The sequence below is a fragment of the Vitis riparia genome, chromosome 2, assembly GCF_004353265.1.
Source record: "Vitis riparia cultivar Riparia Gloire de Montpellier isolate 1030 chromosome 2, EGFV_Vit.rip_1.0, whole genome shotgun sequence".
In the NCBI taxonomy this organism is placed as follows: domain Eukaryota; kingdom Viridiplantae; phylum Streptophyta; class Magnoliopsida; order Vitales; family Vitaceae; genus Vitis; species Vitis riparia.
In genome coordinates, this window is record NC_048432.1 from 18,976,713 (window position 1) to 18,995,766 (window position 19,054).

At 32.6% G+C, this 19,054-nt stretch overlaps 4 protein-coding genes across 4 annotated transcripts; all 4 read left to right on the plus strand.

Annotated features, from left to right (window-relative positions):
• Positions 1-4,132: 4,132 nt before the first annotated feature.
• LOC117904607 (disease resistance response protein 206-like) lies at positions 4,133-4,884 on the plus strand. Its single transcript, XM_034817300.1, has one exon. It carries the CDS (start codon positions 4,210-4,212, stop codon positions 4,765-4,767), a length of 558 nt encoding a protein of 185 aa, XP_034673191.1. The 5' UTR covers positions 4,133-4,209; the 3' UTR covers positions 4,768-4,884.
• A 7,297-nt stretch (positions 4,885-12,181) lies between these two features.
• LOC117904735 (disease resistance response protein 206-like) lies at positions 12,182-12,922 on the plus strand. Its single transcript, XM_034817497.1, has one exon. It carries the CDS (start codon positions 12,247-12,249, stop codon positions 12,802-12,804), a length of 558 nt encoding a protein of 185 aa, XP_034673388.1. The 5' UTR covers positions 12,182-12,246; the 3' UTR covers positions 12,805-12,922.
• Positions 12,923-15,137: 2,215 nt separating this feature from the next.
• On the plus strand, positions 15,138-16,324 carry LOC117904150 (disease resistance response protein 206-like). Its single transcript, XM_034816667.1, has one exon. The coding sequence runs from the start codon at positions 15,447-15,449 to the stop codon at positions 16,005-16,007; it is 561 nt and encodes a 186-aa protein (XP_034672558.1). The 5' UTR covers positions 15,138-15,446; the 3' UTR covers positions 16,008-16,324.
• Positions 16,325-18,014: 1,690 nt separating this feature from the next.
• On the plus strand, positions 18,015-18,824 carry LOC117905183 (disease resistance response protein 206-like). Its single transcript, XM_034818125.1, has one exon. It carries the CDS (start codon positions 18,059-18,061, stop codon positions 18,635-18,637), a length of 579 nt encoding a protein of 192 aa, XP_034674016.1. The 5' UTR covers positions 18,015-18,058; the 3' UTR covers positions 18,638-18,824.
• Positions 18,825-19,054: the final 230 nt, after the last annotated feature.

The window sequence follows — 19,054 nt, forward strand, 5'->3', positions numbered from 1 at the left end:
GTAGTTTTGGTTGGAGGTAAAAACTCAAAAAGGAACTCTTCAGAAGGAAGAAGAAACTTTGATTTGATGAGCTTTAAGAGCGCGGTCGGGCTCTTGGGGGTAGGAATGGCAACGGGGCGGGTTCGGGACGGGTCGCCCCTATCCCAACCCCGCCCCGTTTAGCAAAATCAATTCCCATCCCCGTCCCATTAAAAAAAATAAACGGGGCGGGGCGGGGCGGGGCGGGTATGGGAAATTCCCATACCCGCCCCGCCCCGCCCCGTTTAGCTTTTTTTTTTTTTTTTTTTACTTTAAAAATTTTAAATTATATTAAAATAAATATATTTTATAAATAATAAAATTATTATATTTTTTATAACTTATTTTTTAAAAAAATTTATTATTATCTATATATTAAAAATATTAAAATTAAATTTTAAATTAAATTAATTTTAAAATTAAATTAAATTAAATTTTAAAAATAATTTTATATGTAAACGGGGCGGGGCGGGGCGGGGCGGGGTGGGGCAATACCCGAACCCGCCCCGAACCCGCCCCGGGTTTTAAAAAAAAATCCCAAACCCGTCCCAAACCCGTTTAATAAATTTTAACCCCGTCCCATTAGGGGCGGGGCGGGGCGGGTACCCGAAAAAACCCGCCCCGTTGCCATCCCTACTTGGGGGGGCCGGGCTGTTTGGAGTTTGACCATTTGAGGGTTGTAGGGCTTATCTTGTAAATAAATTAAAAATGAGGTGTTTGAAATTTTTTATAAACATTGTTATAAATTCATGCCCATAAAAAAGTGATTTTGAAATTATTAGAAGTTTTTTTTTTTTGTAATTATTTAGATATGTTTTCTTCGAAAATTATGTGTTTAATAATTTTTTTTTCTTTTTTTTTTTTGTAAACTAGTGGAGAAAATATTTTTAGTTTTTGCTAATTAGGAAAAAAAATTGGATTTTAGGCCAGAATTATTTCTTAAAAATGACAAAAATTCTCTTAAAGAGAAAATAATTTTTGTTCGGATTCTTTCTTTTAAGAATTTTTAACCAATCATCTCTTCAAAGTCGAATTTTCTTTTTTAAGAATAATGCCTTAGATTTTTTTTTTTTTCAAATTAAATGTCAAACTATATTTAAATAATAAAGAAATCTAAGGCATTATTCTTTTGAAGAGATGATTTCTCTCTTTTTTTTTTTGAAAAAAAAAAAGATAAAAATCAAACAATTTCTAAAAGTTCTTAAAAAAGAAAATTCATATTTGAAGAGATGATTGGTTAAAAATTCTTAAAAAAAAAAAGGAATCCAAACAAAAATTATTTTCTCTTTTAAGAGACAAATTTTGCCCTTTTCAAGAAACAATTCTCACTTGAAATCTAATTTTTTTTCTTAATTAGCAAAAACTAAAAATATTTTCTCCATTGGTTTACAAATTTTTTTTTAAAAAAATTTATTAAACACATAATTTCCAAAGAAAACATATCTAAATAATTACAAAAAAAAAAATACTTCTAATAATTTTAAAATCACTTTTTTATGGCCATGAATATATTAAATTTTATGAATATATAGAAAATATCTATAAAATATCAATAAATATTTTGAAGCAGAGTTTCAAACTATCATGTTATTAGATAGGACTTAAGTCTTTTATCAATATCTTAACATGTTTCAATTTTACTAAAATCGAATCCAAAAAATAGAGAAAGTAAAAATACTTTTCAAAATTGTTTTGTTTTCACAAATAAAATATTATATTGGAAGGTCATATAAACTATCATATTCTTTTATTGGACTATTAATTATCATAAAATCGTTAAATTTTGTATTAGAAGTAATTTATTTTAATGGATTAAAAGATATAATTAATCTATTATTTTTTAATCATAGATATATTAAAATTAATTTATTAGACTATTGAAAAAAATAAGATATTTTCCTTTTAAAACAAATTCTAATCCATTATTTTCCTTTTTGAAACTTCAAAAGTCTTCTACCTAGAAATTATTTTTAATTTGACCAATAATTAAGTGAATGAAAAATTTAATACATCTTTTAAACCTCTTTCTGTTCATAAATAAAATAAATAATTTTTTTTAATGTCACACAAATCCACATTGGGAAAGGTGGGACTTTTTGGTTATGCAGCTATGCTTAGTACATCACTCGTTTAATTTTTCCTCACCAACCCACCGCCTTTACTCATCATTTTATTTAGTTAGTTAGTGATGCCTTTTTTTTAAAATAAAAATAAAAATATTTTATAAAATTCACTCCAAAAAAATATAATTATTTTATAAAAATATTATTAAATCTATCTATATAAAATTATTTTTTTTCTTTATTTAAAAATTTTTAAACTCTATTATGAATTATATAAAAAAATAAAATTTATTTTAACGTGAATTATAAATATTAAAATTAATTTCATTCAACTCTCCTAAATTGGTGAGAATCAAATGTATTTAATCAAGTTCTGAAAGAAGATGAGTAGAAATTAAGTAAATGTTTGTTTGTTTGTTTGTTTTTTTTTATGTCATCTCATCGGCTATTTTATTTAATTTTTTTATTATCAATTTAAAAATAAAAAATAGATATAGTATTAAAAAAATAATAGATGTAGCCATAAAAAAAAAACATTCAAATTTTATAGTAAGCCAACAAAAATTAGGAGATTTAGGGTGATTTTATATTAAAAGCACTTTTAGATATGATATTTAAAAAAAAAAAAATTAAAACACTTTCCATCATTCAAAATTACCTTTAGATAGACTCATACTTTAAAAAGTTAAAATTCAAGAAAAATATCAATTTGGCCTAGTCATCGTGCCGTGTTCATAGCCATTGATGTCTAATTTTCTGGTGGCTTACAATCTCACCCATAAATTTTCTATTGACTTTGAATTTTCAAAACCAAGCTAACTTTAGATAAATGGTACAAGTTTAACAAGAAGAGCTTACCAACCATTAAAAAACAGAAAGTCGGTCCATTCTCACTAGGGCCACATCACCCAAAATCAAAATCAACACCTAACCCCACCAATACTCAACCAGAAAAGGGAATGATACAAGTCGGTGATGAAGAGAATAATTGGCCATACACATTGATATATATAATTTCTGATTTTTATAGGTCACATGGTACTTATAATTTCTTTGATTCTGTGGGGAGAGGACTTTTGGGTCTACCCTAGAGGGATATGGGCTGGCTTCCTCTTTGTAAATGCTTGGTGGGACTCGAGGCTTGTCAAGACTCAAGACCATTAGAGATATTAAGAAAATATTTCATTTATCAAATTACCTCATTTTTTTCTACAAAAATACTTCTTTTTTTAAAAATAAAATAAAATTATGCTATATACCATTTGTATTTGCCTCAATGTAACCTGCTTTCAATCAAGCCATTTCTGGTCCCTAACACCAAAATGCCTAGTCTTCACACCATCCCAAGCTTTGGTTGCATTAACCTACTGGGAAGAAACAATTATTTGGAAGGTGGGTTCAGACTTTATGCCTCTACTGTTCCTTTCCATGGAACCCTACAGTTTTTTAGCTTTGGTCTCCACTCAGTGTCAATGGCTTAGGACAAAAGATCATAGCCAGCTAGCCTGGAAGATTCTTCAATTTGACGCTCAATTATCCCATCAAGTTCATTGCTCTTGTCCAAAAAAAATCTATGATACCGATTCGATATCAAATATCCATTCCCCAAAGGGAATCGATATCTTCCTTACTTTGGAGGAATGGGATTTATCAAAAATAATTAGGACCCATGTTCAAATTCATTCCAATTGTGAGGTAAATATTTACAATCCCATAAAAGGAATGATTCCCTTTCTTGTTATAGCTCTTGGGAAATGAAGTAAGAATGTAATAATTGTTAAATGTGTAATCAATATTGTTAGGATCCCGCTACGGTCAAACTTGGTGCTGATAACTCAGTAGTAGGTAGTGTATAGGTAGAGTTGAGAAAATTGAAAAATGAGAAATCCAATGGGGAGGCTAACCCTTCTTGGGCCTTACATTCGGAAATATTGTAAGTGAAAATGGTAGTTTTTGTTCTTAAGTCATCATCTTCCACAGAAGGGGGGCCAATTGGAAAAAATGCTTATAAAAGGACAAGTAGAGAGCTAGGAAGCCACTCACAAGTCCAAGCTGATCAGTCATCTATAGCTTTTACAATTTTCTTCTCCTCCTCCTTTTTTAGGGTTTTAGAGAGTGAAGGAGAAGAATGGGAGCCAGGAGTTTGGTGGTTCTTCTCTTCCTGATGTTCATCCTCTCTTTTTCTTCTGCCTATCAGGGCAAGAAGAAGCAATACAAACCATGTAAGCAAATGGTCTTGTATTTCCATGATGTTATCTACAATGGCCAAAATGCAGCTAATGCCACTTCTGCAATTGTGGGTGCACCCCAATGGGGAAACCTTACCATCTTGGCAGATAAGTTCCATTTTGGCAATGTGGTGGTTTTTGATGACCCCATTACTCTTGATAACAACTTCCACTCCAAACCAGTTGGTAGAGCACAAGGAATGTACATATATGACACCAAAAACACCTTCACTTCTTGGCTGGGGTTCACATTTGTTCTCAACAGCACAGACTTTCAGGGCACCTTGAACTTCATGGGAGCTGACCCCATTATGGTGAAGACCAGGGACATTACTGTGGTGAGTGGGACAGGAGACTTCTTCATGCATAGGGGAATTGCCACTATTATGACTGATGCATTTGAAGGTGAAGTATATTTCAGGCTTAGGGTTGATATTAAGTTGTATGAGTGCTGGTGAAGATAGGGAAAAACTATGAAAGAATAAGGAGTGTGTGGTTTATTTCATTATGAATGTAACTGATGATCAGCATATGCTTAGTGAATAAAGGTTTTCAACTTCTCATTTAATTTCTCAGAATATTGAGTGTATCATAAGGTGGAAAAAGGTTATACACCAAAGAAAAATGGCCACAAAAGGATTGATTATGAATTCGTTAGGAGGATTTGTTGAATCAACCCACTTTTACCATGCATGCACAAAAGCCATCTTTCCTTAAGGTTGATAGCTCAACTAAATCAACTTTTACCATGTGCCGATGCTTGCATAGTCTTGAGCCTGTCTCATCATCCCTCAACCGATTCATGACGAAAAGATAGTTGTAGGTTGTAACATAATGACTTACCTTTTTAAGGTAGATATTGTCTACTCTACAGCTTTCCTACATATACAGTATTAGAAACTTACAAATGAAAATCATTGGTTAGTGAAGTTTTCGCCCTCTCTTCTCGAGAGCCCACCAACTAGACCTTTCAGATTGAAAAGAACATGCTAGGAGCTTAGAATGAAACCTTTCATCTCTTTGTAATGGGGTAGTTGAGTTCTATCCAACCCAAGTTGTCAATGGCATTCTCCCAATTAAGTAGAATAAGATTGCAAGTGATAACCAATAGGGTTGAAAAATTGGGCTTGAATGGACCTCACTCAATTATTATATGGGGATGAAGATTAATGTAAAGTTGCTACCTGTGGATGGAATTTCACTTACTCTTTGGGGGTGAAGATTGATGTAAAAGTGCCATTAACTCGTTTATCTTATGGGGAAGTGGAATGAAGACAGGTGCGAAGGTGCTGCTTTGGATGTAAATTAATTTCACATGGGTGAATATTGACTCACTCAAAATTTCATCCTCCCCATCAGTTAGGCCATCCATAATGGAGTGGCTGAGCCATTAGTCTAGCTAGCTCGTAGTGCAAAGGAGTTAAAGGGTCTGGGGCCCTACATTTTCCCACTCGTAGCGTTGAAAAGGCATTTTGGATATGTAACATGTTCCAATTCTCACGTTCGCACTTTCCAGTCCCCCATCTTCTATTTTCCAACCCATCACCACAATGATTGATGTAGAAACATTTTGAATTTTTCTTCTCTATTTCTCTCCCCATGGAAACTGCTCCACTGTTTCCTTTTGTACTTCTCTCTCCACTTATTATCTTGGGGATTTTTGCAGGAGTCAAGGCATTTTTTCCTCTTTTTTCTCACACACAATTTCAAGGAAAGTGCAGGCTGATGAGATGGGATCGGTTGAATGTTGGGACACAGGATATATAAACTAGTCTACTTGGTTTGAATTCCTGGGCACGTTGGTTTGTTTTGTCTGTTTGCTTTTACGAGGGTAACCAGAAAAACATACGGAGTGTAATTCTTTCCATGCGAAGTGGCTTATCCCAATTGGAAATTTTATTGAATGACGGGGTGATAAAGTTTCACACATTCAGTAATCTCCACACGAATCCAATACGTTTTTCAAGGATTTGGATAAGGATTGAATGAATTTGGGTTAAATTCATATAAATTAATATAATTTATTTAATAAATAAGTAATTTTTGGATTAATATGTACAATACAAATTTAATTTGAATTGACTTATCTAATAATTTTATTATTCATTTAATTATATACATATTTAAATTATTTAATCTATATTTGATTTATTTTAAATTTGTTTTTAAATAAATAAGTCAATTAAACCATAAACATGTTTAGTTGAGACATTAATTACATATATAAAACTCAACTCAACTTAATTATTAAATATAAAAACTTGATTATTAAATAGATTAAATAAGTTACATGATGTATTACCTATTTAATAATTATGTAGTATTTGACACGGTTTTTATTCACGTCAGATTTAGGTTGAGCTATATAGTAAAATACTTAGGCTTTGGTACTATATGAACACGATCTAGCAACACAAATTACGACTCCTAAATGACATAAAAGGTTATACTCTTTTAGATGGTTGCCTTTGTCAATATAATTAATTAAGATTCCAAAATAAGACACTATCAAATGAAATTCATGCATAGTACCATGGAAAGTTACCTCCGAAAACAATTTTTTATTCTAAATAAAAAATAAAAAACAAAAAAAAAATAAATTTAAGAAAATAAATTTTAATTGTTTTTGGCTATTTTTACATATTTAAAAAATAATTCAAAATAAAATATTACAGATAAAAGTTATTTTTAAAATATATTTAAAAATAAAAAAATAAGTAAAAATATTTGAGTTCTCAAATAGACTTTTATCATTTAAACTATAAATAGCTTCTAAAAATTATTTTCTAATCTTGTTTTCGAAAAAAAAAAAAATTCAAACCGAACCTTATTGTATGATCGGTTTATTTACCTTAAACAATAAATAAATAAATGTAATTGTACTTGCCTTTATTTCATATTTTCTAAGGCGCCTGATAAGAATGGGTACTCCATAAGTAATTTCTAATTTTTGGAGGTCACAAGGTCCTCGTAATTTCTTTGATTTTGTTGGAAGAGGACTTTTGGGTCTACCCTAGGGGATATGGGCTGCCTTCCTCTTTGTGTTTGCTTGGTGGGACTTGAGGTCATGAAGCTTTAGCTAGGCTTGTCAATACAACTAGAGATACTAAGAAAATATTTCATTTATCAAATTACCTCCTTTTTTTCTCTTCAAAAATACTTCTTTTTTTTTTAATAAAAATATTTACGCTATACTATTTGTATTTGCCTCATTATAACCTACTTTCAACCAAGCCATTTCTAATCCCTAAAACCAAAACATTTTAATCTTCACACTATCCCGCCAAGCTTTGGTTGCATTAACCTATTGGGAAGGTGGGTTCAGACTTTATGCATTCCTTTCCATGGAACCCTACAGTTTTAGCTTTAGTCTCCGCTCTTGTTTGATCACTGTCAATGGCCTAGGAAAAAAAAGCATAGCCAGCTAGCTTGGAAGATTCTCCGATTCGACAGTCAATATATATATATATATATATCTCATCAAGGGGTTGTTCTATGGTACCCACTCTTCATTTCGGGGTACCTATCCACATTTGACTCCAATAAAAATATGACATATGTAAAGTGTATATCATTAAAAAATTTATAAAAACTTATCAAACCGATAAAGATGACTTATTGGTGAGAAATAATCACATGCATTTCATATATATTTAAATATTACAATTTTTTTTATAATTTATTATTAAATATCAAATATAATTTGTTATTTAATGCATTACCTAACTTTATCTAAAAAAAGAAAATCTTACCTACTACTTTTATACTCTCATTATTCATATATAAAAAAAAGGATAGTAATTTAATATGAAAATTACATAATTTTAACTACCAAATTACAAAATATGTAAGATGTATTTTGATTAATCAAATTTCAAGATTAAGTTTAAAACTTTTTGAGAGAGAAAATTTAAAATTTGTATTATATGAAGAAGATGAAGGATTTCAAGTGATTACAAGTGTCAAAGGTAATATTTGATATTTTTTTTTTATCAAAATATAATTGTTGTAGGAAGAAATGTGATGTTAAATAACGATTTTAGAATTTTTTATGAGTTTATTATAAAATTTTGTTCTCAAATTGTTATTAATATTTTTATATAATTTTTTTTTTGTTCATAGATTAAATTTGAAGATGAAGCTTTATATGTCTTGAAGGATGTCAAGTGATTACAAGTGTTAAAAGGTAACATTTGATTTTTTTTTTCCATTTACATATAACTATTGTAGGTAGAAATGTCATGTTAAATGACATTTAAATATGTAATAATTTATAATATCTAGATTTTTTAATTTTTTTCTGAGTTATTTTTAATCAAATTGAGAGCATTTAGTAATTTGTTATGAAATTGCCATCAATATTTTATAAAAGATGGTACGAACTTTGTAAGAGATGGTACGAACTTTCTAAGAGTAGGTACAAATTTTCTAAGAGAGGGTACGAACTTTCTAAGAGCGGATACGAACTTTCTAAGAGAGGGTACAAACTTTTTAAGACAGAATACTAACATTTTAAGATAGGGTACAAACTTTATAAGAGATGGTACCAACTTTCTAAGAAAGGGTACGAACTTTTTAAGAATGGGTACGAACTTTCTAAGATATGGTATGAACTTTCTAAAACTTTCTAAGAATTGGTACGAACTTTCTAAGACATGGTACGAACTTTCTAAGAGAGGGTACAAACTTTCTAAGAATAGGTACGAACTTTCTAAGACATGGTACGAATTTTCTAAGAGTGTGTACGAACTTTCTAAGAGAGGGTACGAACTTTCTAAGAGTGGGTACGAACTTTCTAAGAATGGGTACCAACTTTCTAAGAGAGGGTACGAACTTTCTAAGAGAGGGTACGCACTTTCTAAGAATGGGTACGAACTTTTTAAGACAGGGTACGAACTTTCTAAGAGAGAGTACGAACTTTCTAAGACAGGGTACGAACTTTCTAAGAGAGGGTACGCACTTTCTAAGAATGGGTACGAACTTTTTAAGACAGGGTACGAACTTTCTAAGAGAGAATACGAACTTTCTAAGAGATGGAACGAATTTTCTAAGATAAGGTACAAACTTTCTAAGAGAGGGTACGAACTTTCTAAGAGAGTGTATGAACTTTCTAAGAGATGGTACGAACTTTCTAAGAGTGGGTGCGAACTTTATAAGAGAGGGTACGAACTTTCTAAGAGATGGTGCGAATTTTCTAAGAGAGGGTACGAACTTTTTAAGAGAGGGTACGAACTTTCTAAGAGTGAGTACGAACTTTCTAAAAGAGGGAACAAACTTTCTAAGAGAGGGTACGAACTTTCTAAGAGAGGGTACGAATTTTCTAAGAGAGAGTACGAACTTTCTAAGAGATGGTACGAACTTTCTAAGAGTGGGTGCGAACTTTCTAAGAGAGGGTACGAACTTTTTAAGAGATGGTACGAACTTTTTAAGAGTGGGTGCGAACTTTCTAAGAGAGGGTGCGAACTTTCTAAGAGAGTGTGCGAACTTTCTAAGAGTGGGTACGAACTTTCTAAGAGAGGGTACAAAGTTTCTAAGAGAGGGTACGAAGTTTCTAAGAGTGGGTACGAACTTTCTAAGACAGGGTACGAACTTTCTAAGACATGGTACGAACTTTCTAAAAGTGGGTGCGAACTTTCTAAGAGAGGGTGCGAACTTTCTAAGAGTAGGTACAAACTTTCTAAGAGTAGGTACAAACTTTCTAAAAGATGGTGTGAACTTTCTAAGAGTGGGTATAAACTTTCTAAGAGAGGGTACGAACTTTCTAAGAGAGGGTGCGAACTTTGTAAGAGATGGTACGAACTTTGTCAAAGAGGGTACGAACTTTGTAAGAGAGGATATGAACTTACAAACTTTTTAAGAGAGGGTACGGACTTTCTAAGAGAGAGTACGGACTTTGTGAGATAGGGTACAAACTTTGTGAGAGATAGTACGAACTTTGTGAGATGGGATACGAACTTCCATAAGTTCTTTAAGAGTAATTTTTTTAATTTCTTTTAATAGTAATTTCCATCATTTCTAAGCTTAATTAATATCAATAAATAATATTATTGTATTTCCATGTGGAAATTTTTTTTGAAAAGTTTGAAAATTTGTAAAATTTTCGAGGGTAAAGAGAATGTGACGAAGGACGCTAAGAATGTGAGGAATCCTCACATTCTTTGTACAATTCCTCACATTATTCGTACCTTCTACAATTACTCAGTATTTTAATTTTTTAATTTTCTTAAAAGTAATATTCATCATTTCTAAGCTTGATTAATATCAATAAACAATATTATTTATATTTTTAAGTGGAAAAAAAATCAAAAAATTGTTAAATTTTAGGGTACGGAGAATGTGAGGTAAGGTATGAAGAATGTGAGGATTTCTCATAATTTTCATACCTTTTCTCACATTTTTCATATCCTTTCTAATTTTTTAGTGTTTTAATTTTTTTTAATTTTTTTAGGATAATTTACATTATTTCCAATTTAAAATTTTTTTAATGCTTAATTTTTTTTTAACAATTCTATCAATAATAACTCAAAATAATATTATTAAACTGTGTTATTGTTATTTCAAGTTAAAAAGTAAATCTAAAATTTAAAAAATATAAATAATTTAGGGTACGAAAAATATGAGAATGGTATGAAAAATGTGATAAATACATGTTTGGTACTTTTATCACATTTTTCATATTGATTTTTAGTTTAAAAATTTTTGAAATTACAAATTTATTTTCAAAAATACTATTATTAGTAACTTAAAAGAGTATTAGTAATTTATTTTATTGTAATTTAACTTTAAAAACCTTAAATTCAAAAAATGTAAAATTTGGAGAGTACGGAAAAAAATTAGGACGATCTAATTACCTAAACTTTACATATGATTACCAAAATGTTGAATTTTTATGAAAATACTCATTTCATATTAAAATATTACCATATTCATTTTTATGTTGAATTTAAATGTTTAATAATTTGTTAAAAATAAAATAATGTAATTATGATATATGATGATTTTTTTTTGTTAATAAATATGTTTTCAAATTTTATATCATTTTATTTTTTATTTTTTTTCAATTCTATTTTTATCTAATATTTATTTTATTTAAATCCAAAATTGTTGAGAATGGAGGAAGAAAGAATGCCACAACCGGTTCTTCCCTTAACTGGTTAAGTGGAATTTTTATTTCAAATTTAAAATGGATGGTCAAAATGTAATCTTGGACATCTAATGGCTTGAAAAGCTTTTTGGGTAGGTACCGAAGAGGTACCCTAGAATTTTCCCTCATCAAGTTCATTGCTCTTGTCCAAACTTGACAGATGTGTGGCTCACAATTATAATAAAGCCTTGGAAACAATGCATTATGTTTTGGAAAAATAAAAATAAAATCTATGATACCGATTCGATATCAAATACCCATTCCCAAAAGAAAGGGAATCGATATCTTCCTTAATTTGGAGGAAAGAGATTTCTCAAAAATAATTAAGACCCATGTTGGAGTTCATTCCGAGTGTGAAATAAATATTTACAATCCCATAAAAGGAATGATTCCCTTACCCTAACCCTTTCTTGTTATAGCTCTTGGGAAATGAAGTAAAAATGTAACAAGGGTTAAATGTGTAATTAATGTTAGGATAACTTGGTGCTGATAACTCAGAAGTAGTAGGTAGTGCCGTAGTGTATGGGCAGACTTGAGAAAATTGAAAGATGAGAAGTCCAATGGGGCGGCTAAATAATTCTTTCTTGGCCTTACTTTTGGAAATATTGTAAGTGAAAAAGATAGCTTTTGTTTTAAGCCATCATCTTCCACAGAAGACTCAATTGGAAAAATGCTTATATAAGGACAATTATAGAGCTAGCAAGCCACTCACAAGTCCAAGCTGATCATTCATCTATAGCTTTTACAATTTTCTTCTCCTTTTTTTTAGGGTTTTAGAGAGTAAAGGAGAAGAATGGGAGCGAGGAGTTTGGTAGTTCTTCTCTTCCTGATGTTCATCCTCTCTTTTTCTTCTGCCTATCAGGGCAAGAAGAAGCAATACAAACCATGTAAGCAAATGGTCTTGTATTTCCATGATGTTCTCTACAATGGCCAAAATGCAGCTAATGCCACTTCTGCAATTGTGGGTGCACCCCAATGGGGAAACCTTACCATCTTGGCAGATAAGTTCCATTTTGGTGATGTGGTGGTGTTTGATGACCCCATTACTCTTGACAACAACTTCCACTCCAAACCAGTTGGTAGAGCACAAGGAATGTACATATATGACACCAAAAACACCTTCACTGCTTGGCTGGGGTTCACATTTGTTCTCAACAGCACAGACTTTCAGGGCACCTTGAACTTCATGGGAGCTGACCCCATTATGGTGAAGACCAGGGACATTACTGTGGTGAGTGGGACAGGAGACTTCTTCATGCATAGGGGAATTGCCACTATTATGACTGATGCATTTGAAGGTGAAGTATATTTCAGGCTTAGGGTTGATATTAAGTTGTATGAGTGCTGGTGAAGATAGGAAAAAACTATGAAAGAATAAGGAGTGTGGTTTATTTCATTATGAATGTAACTGATGATCAGCATATGCTTAGTGAATAAAGGTTTTCAACTTCTCATTTAATTTCTCAGAATATTGAGTGTATCATAAGGTGGAAAAAGGTTATACACCAAAGAAAAATGGCCACAAAAGGATTGATTATGAATTCGTTAGGAGGATTTGTTGAATCAATCCACTTTTACCATGCATGCACAAAAGCCATCTTTCCTTAAGGTTGATAGCTCAACTAAATCAACTTTTACCATGTGCTGATGCTTGCATAGTCTTGAGCCTGTCTCATCATCCCTCAACCAATTCATGACGAAAAGATAGTTGTATGTAACATACTGACTTAACTTTTTCACGTAGATATTATCCATTATGCAGTCTTCCTACATATACGTTGTTAGAAACTTAAAAATGAAAAATCATTGGTTAGTGAAGTTTGCACCCTCTCTTCTCGGGAGCGCCCACCAACTAAAACTTTCAGACTAAAAAGAACATGTTACGAGCTTAGAATGAAACCTTCATCTCTTTGTAATGGGGTAGTTGAGTTCTTGCCAACCCAGTGGCCAATGGCGCCCTCCCAATTAAGTAGAATAAGATTGCAAGCAATAACCAATAGGTGTGAAAAACTGGGTTTGATTGGGACCTTCAGCCTAAAGTTTGAGGGAGCTGGTCATGCCTGCTTGAAAAGATCATTCACTCAATTATTACATGGGGATGAAAATAAATGTAAAGTTGCTACCCTTGGATGGAATTTCACGTATATGGTTGAGCAGTAACCGATATTATAGGTGCAAAGTTGGCTTGATTGGGACATTCAGCCTAAAGTTTGAGGGAATGGTCATGCCATTTACTATAGGGGGTGAAGATTGATGTAAAAGTGCCATTAACTCATTTATCTTATGGAGATTGAGATGAAGGCAGGTGTAAAAGTGCTGCTTTCATTTGGATGTAACTTAATTTCACCTGGGTGAATTGACTCACTCAAATTTCAATCCTCCCCATCAATTAGGCAGCCCAAATCCAAGCTTTAGAATCCCCACATGATTTTGTTGCGACTCAAATCTATGATCCTCGATTTTGATACTAATTGTTTGATTAAGTTTAATAACAAGAAGGTCGAATTTTTTATGGCATTCAATACTATTAAATGACCCATTCCTGGGGTTTGGCATAATTTTGTTGTTACTTGAGTACTAATCAATCATATCTGATGGCTATTAATGAGTTGGTAGGAGTTGTTAACCAACTCAAAGATGGAGAGCGATCCACATCGTAGTCATCCTACATCCTAGGAGTTTTAACTTGGTTTTTTGTGAAAAAAAAAATAAAAAAATCCACTATCTAATCTCATATTGAAAATATTTGTCAAAATAGTATGTTTATACAATACCAAATTCAATTTTATTTTTTATTTTTTTATTTTGTGTATATAAAGGTAACAGCTTTAGTTTTAAATTTAAAACCATAATTAGCAAAAATCACGTGAATAAGCATGTGATAGTAAAGACTAATTTGGCAAATATTTTAGGAGAAGAACCACTTTGATCATTTTTTTTCTTCAAAAATACTATTGTGGTCTTAAACTCCATTTGTGGTATACTATTAACTTCGGTCGAGTCTACACTCCATCCAAAACAAGCAAATATAAAAAAAGGATTCAAATTTCAATAAGGTTGTGATATCACACATCTCCTTGGTGCAGGTTCCTCACAACAATAAGGTTGTGGCTTTTCTTGTATATATAGATGCTTTTTAAGGTGGAGTGGGAAGAATGTAAACGAAGCAAAGTATCACAAATGAATCATTATTTTTCTGCCCTTAAACAGGGACAACATTCACTCGAGGCTTTGTTTATACAGGTACCATTCTTACTCTTGTGTGGCCCCTACTCCCTCTGAGGCATTTTTTTCCCTGTGAGATGGGTTTGAAATTTGAACCCTCTTTTAAAAATATGGATTTATTGATTATATTGAAAATTTATATATTAAACTTATCATTTGAAATGATGAGTTCGCCTTTTACATGGGATCCATCTTTTATAAAGATAAATTTTACTGTGAAATCATAGAAATCATGAATAGCGTTAATTTTAGAATTATTTTTGCTGTAATGATTTTTTTTTATTTACTTATAAAAATTATTTTACCCGTGCAAAAAAGGCCCACAATATGCTTACTTTTTTATGGTTGTAAGTGCAATCATACATGCAAATCAAACTCCTAAAAGAGGACAAGCACTGGATAATTGTTAGCTTGAATGATATCCCCTAATTATCTGCAGTATCCATTGGTTTCCATTTTTCATCATGTATCTATCCATCCCTGTGGAAACTTTACGTTATGTGGGAACCATTACATGGTCCTAGATTTCTATTGATGAGTAGTAGAGACGAAGCTAAGAGAAAGATACAGTTTAAAGAATGTGTATAGTTTCTTGAGGAGTAATCAACAGAAAGCTTGGAGTTAAAGCATCAGAAATACTTTGTCATAAAACAAGCAGTTAGAACACCTATATATATCATGAGATTGATAATGTAAACTCCCGTGTACTTAAACGATTCACTTCTTCCATTTCTTGCAAGCTTCTATACTCCTTCAAACAAGCGAACAATGAGAGCCCAAAACTTGATTTCTGTCCTCTTCCTTATCTTCATTGTCTTTGGATCCTCTGCAATGGGGAAGGGCCCGGTTCGGGGTCGAAGACCTTGCAGAAGTCTGGTTTTCTACTTCCATGACATTATCTACAATGGCAAGAACTCCAAGAATGCAACTGCAGCCATTGTTGGGGCTCCTGCTTGGGGAAACAAGACCATTTTGGGAGGAAAAAACCATTTTGGGGACTTGGTTGTTTTTGATGACCCCATTACTTTGGATAACAACCTGCATTCGACCCCTGTTGGACGGGCGCAAGGGTTCTATATTTATGATAAGAAGGATGTTTTCACTGCTTGGCTTGGCTTCTCCTTTGTTTTCAACTCTACTGAGCATAAAGGAAGTATAAACTTTGCAGGAGCAGATCCATTGATGAACAAGACTAGGGATATTTCGGTGGTGGGTGGCACTGGGGACTTCTTCATGGCCAGAGGCATAGCCACATTGACGACTGATGCGTTTGAGGGGGAAGTGTACTTCAGGCTCTGTGTGGATATTAAGTTGTATGAGTGCTGGTAATGGCTGAAACTGATGCCATTGTCATGGAGCTTCAAGATCAAACATTCAGCATTAAAATACCTTCTATTGGATTTAGGCCGCCCACTTGCTCAATGCATGCTTTGAATAATGCAAGCATAAGCAGACCCCATTGCCTGTTTTTCTATCTTCCAGTGATCTGAGTCTCTCATTCTTGTATTCTGTCAAACTTAGTATGCTAATTATCTGATAATTTCTATATAAGAAGATCCAATTAGGTGTGTGGTTGTTGAATTTGTTCATAAAATTATCTGATAATGCATGCTTTGAATAATGTAAGCATAAGCTGATCATAAGCAGATCCCATAGCCTGTTTTTCTATCTTCCAGTGATCTCATGAGTCTCTCATTCTTGTCTTCTGTCAAACTTAGTCTGCTAATTATCTGATAATTTCTATATAAGAAGATCCAATTAGGTGTGTGGTTGTTGAATTTGTTCATAAAATTACCCTCACTTGCAAATCTTGATGTTAATTTCATAGCCGAGGAAAGGTTTAATGCAAACAATGTTAGTTAAGAAAACAATGATAAAACAATATTCTATATAAAAGTGCGTTAGGTTTTAATATGGTTAATCCAATACACATGCATCCATGATGATGAGGAATCATTTCACTATGTCACGGAGAATATAATAATTGATTGGAATCACATTTAATTATTTGGGTTTTCAAAAAATTTCATGATTCTTTACTCCTTTATTCACATCCTAAATCATGAGCTTTCTTAATCAGCATTTTTATTCTTCCTCTCAGCTCTAACCACCATATATATTTTTTTACAAGTTTATTACTATCTCATAAATTTTTTTCACTTAAAATATTTATAAAATTATTCTTAATAACTTTCTCAATTTCATGAGAAAATATAATAAATTACAAAAAAGAATTGAGAGGATCTCCATCATCACCTTCCTGAGGTCAACTTTACATACAATTATCACAATTTTGACAAACTGGGTGTTTAAAGCAAGGGCAGTGGGTGTGCCAGAACCACTCATTTATGGTGTCTATATCATGAATAGCACCAGCCATTCTCTTTGTCTTGTAATACTAGGAGGACTCACCTGCTACAAAATCTGATTAGGTCACATGGAGTTAGTTACCAACCAACACAATCCGGTGATGAGTTAGGTGGTGAATCTGGTGATGCATGCATCTTAGCCTTAATCATCACTGAGTTTACCCATTTTAATCATCGATTATAATTTCAGAATGGGTCCATCGGAGCTAAATGTGGAAAAATGGTGAGATAATAGAGGTAGGTGAATGTGCAAAAGAGGGAGACATTGAGGGGAAAAAGTAGTAATGGAGCTGAAAATAATGGATGAAACCATTACTTGGAAATGATTGTGATTGGAGTAATTTTCATTAGTGTAAAAAAAAAAAAAAAAACTTGGAAATTCTCGTTCAACATCTCATCTGAAAATGAATTAATATCCAATAAAAATCACGTTTAAAAACCAATTAATATCCAGTAAAAATCACATCCTATAGACTTCAGCCAAAGAGACATTGTTGCTGCCCCCAACAATCTTTTTTCCCAACATGAGGCTTTGACTTGAAGATATGATCTTGACTCAGGATACCAATTTATGAATTGGATTTTGATCATCATATATGCAATCAAATAACCTAAATCTTTTTATAAAATTTGACGTCACACTTTTCGAGAAATCATTCCGAAAATCATCATTTGGTTGAGACTTAGAAGCCAAGTTGCTCCAGTACCACAACAGCTTGACCTCATCATTTTTAATTTTTTGAGTCAGTAGGATAGAGTCTGGATACCAATATTCTAGGGGTCCTGACTCCTGAAGCATGCTGTACTCAAATGATCATGCTATCATGTTAGTCGTGGCCACGAAATCATCATGAAGGGGGGTCGAGGACTTATTAAATCAAAGGATAAGGTACATAAAACCAACCTTCAACCATATTTTATCAAAGAAACTTCACCTGGACACCCTTTATAAACAATAAGTATGAGAATTATGCAATATGTCACACACTTCTTGAATAGAATTCACTAGAAATGGGAGCTCATACAAAGGTCAGTTCAGCTCTCCTCCTTCTCCTCCTCCTCCTCCTCATCTCCATCTCCACCTCCACCGCCACACCCAGCCGGGGAATCAAGCACCGCCGCCCCTGCAAGAGGCTGGTGTTTTACTTCCATGACATCATTTACAATGGCCAGAACTCCCACAATGCAACTGCAGCCATTGTGGGGGCACCAGCTTGGGCCAACACCACCATTTTGGCCGGAAAAAACCATTTTGGTGACTTGGTGGTGTTTGATGACCCCATTACTCTGGACAATAACCTGCACTCAACCCCAGTTGGTCGAGCTCAAGGCTTCTATATCTATGACAAGAAGGACATTTTCACAGCTTGGATTGGCTTCTCCTTTGTCTTCAACTCCACCCACCATAAGGGAAGCATAAACTTTGCTGGGGCTGATCCGTTGATGAACAAGACCAGGGACATCTCAGTGATTGGTGGCACTGGTGACTTCTTCATGGCTAGAGGGATTGCCACCTTGATGACAGATGCTTTTGAAGGAGAAGTTTACTTCAGGCTTAGGGTTGATGTCAAGTTGTATGAGTGTTGGTGACAAGTTCTTTATTTTATTTTTTTAGTTTTTCTTTTTAAATTTGGTGAGAAAATGAATTTAGGTTTGCAATTTTATTTATTTTCGGTTTATTTTAGTTTGATGATGGTATGTAGTGAGTTAATCTATGGATTATCTCGTGGTACTTCTTTGTTCACTTTCTTATGAAGAATCTCTAATTTGGATTTTATTCTTGAATTTATTTGTAAAACACGAAGAAAAATGAAGAAAGTTTAATATCACGTTAAGTTAATAATTTTATTTCCATTAAGTTCAAGCAAATTATTTTAAGCAAAAAATTTAGAAAACAAACCCAATCATCCGAGTAATTTTATAAGGCTTATAAGTGCTTTTCTTTACAAAAATTAAACTTTTAATAAAAATTGAAAACCGCTTTTAAAGTCTAAAAAATCATCTCAA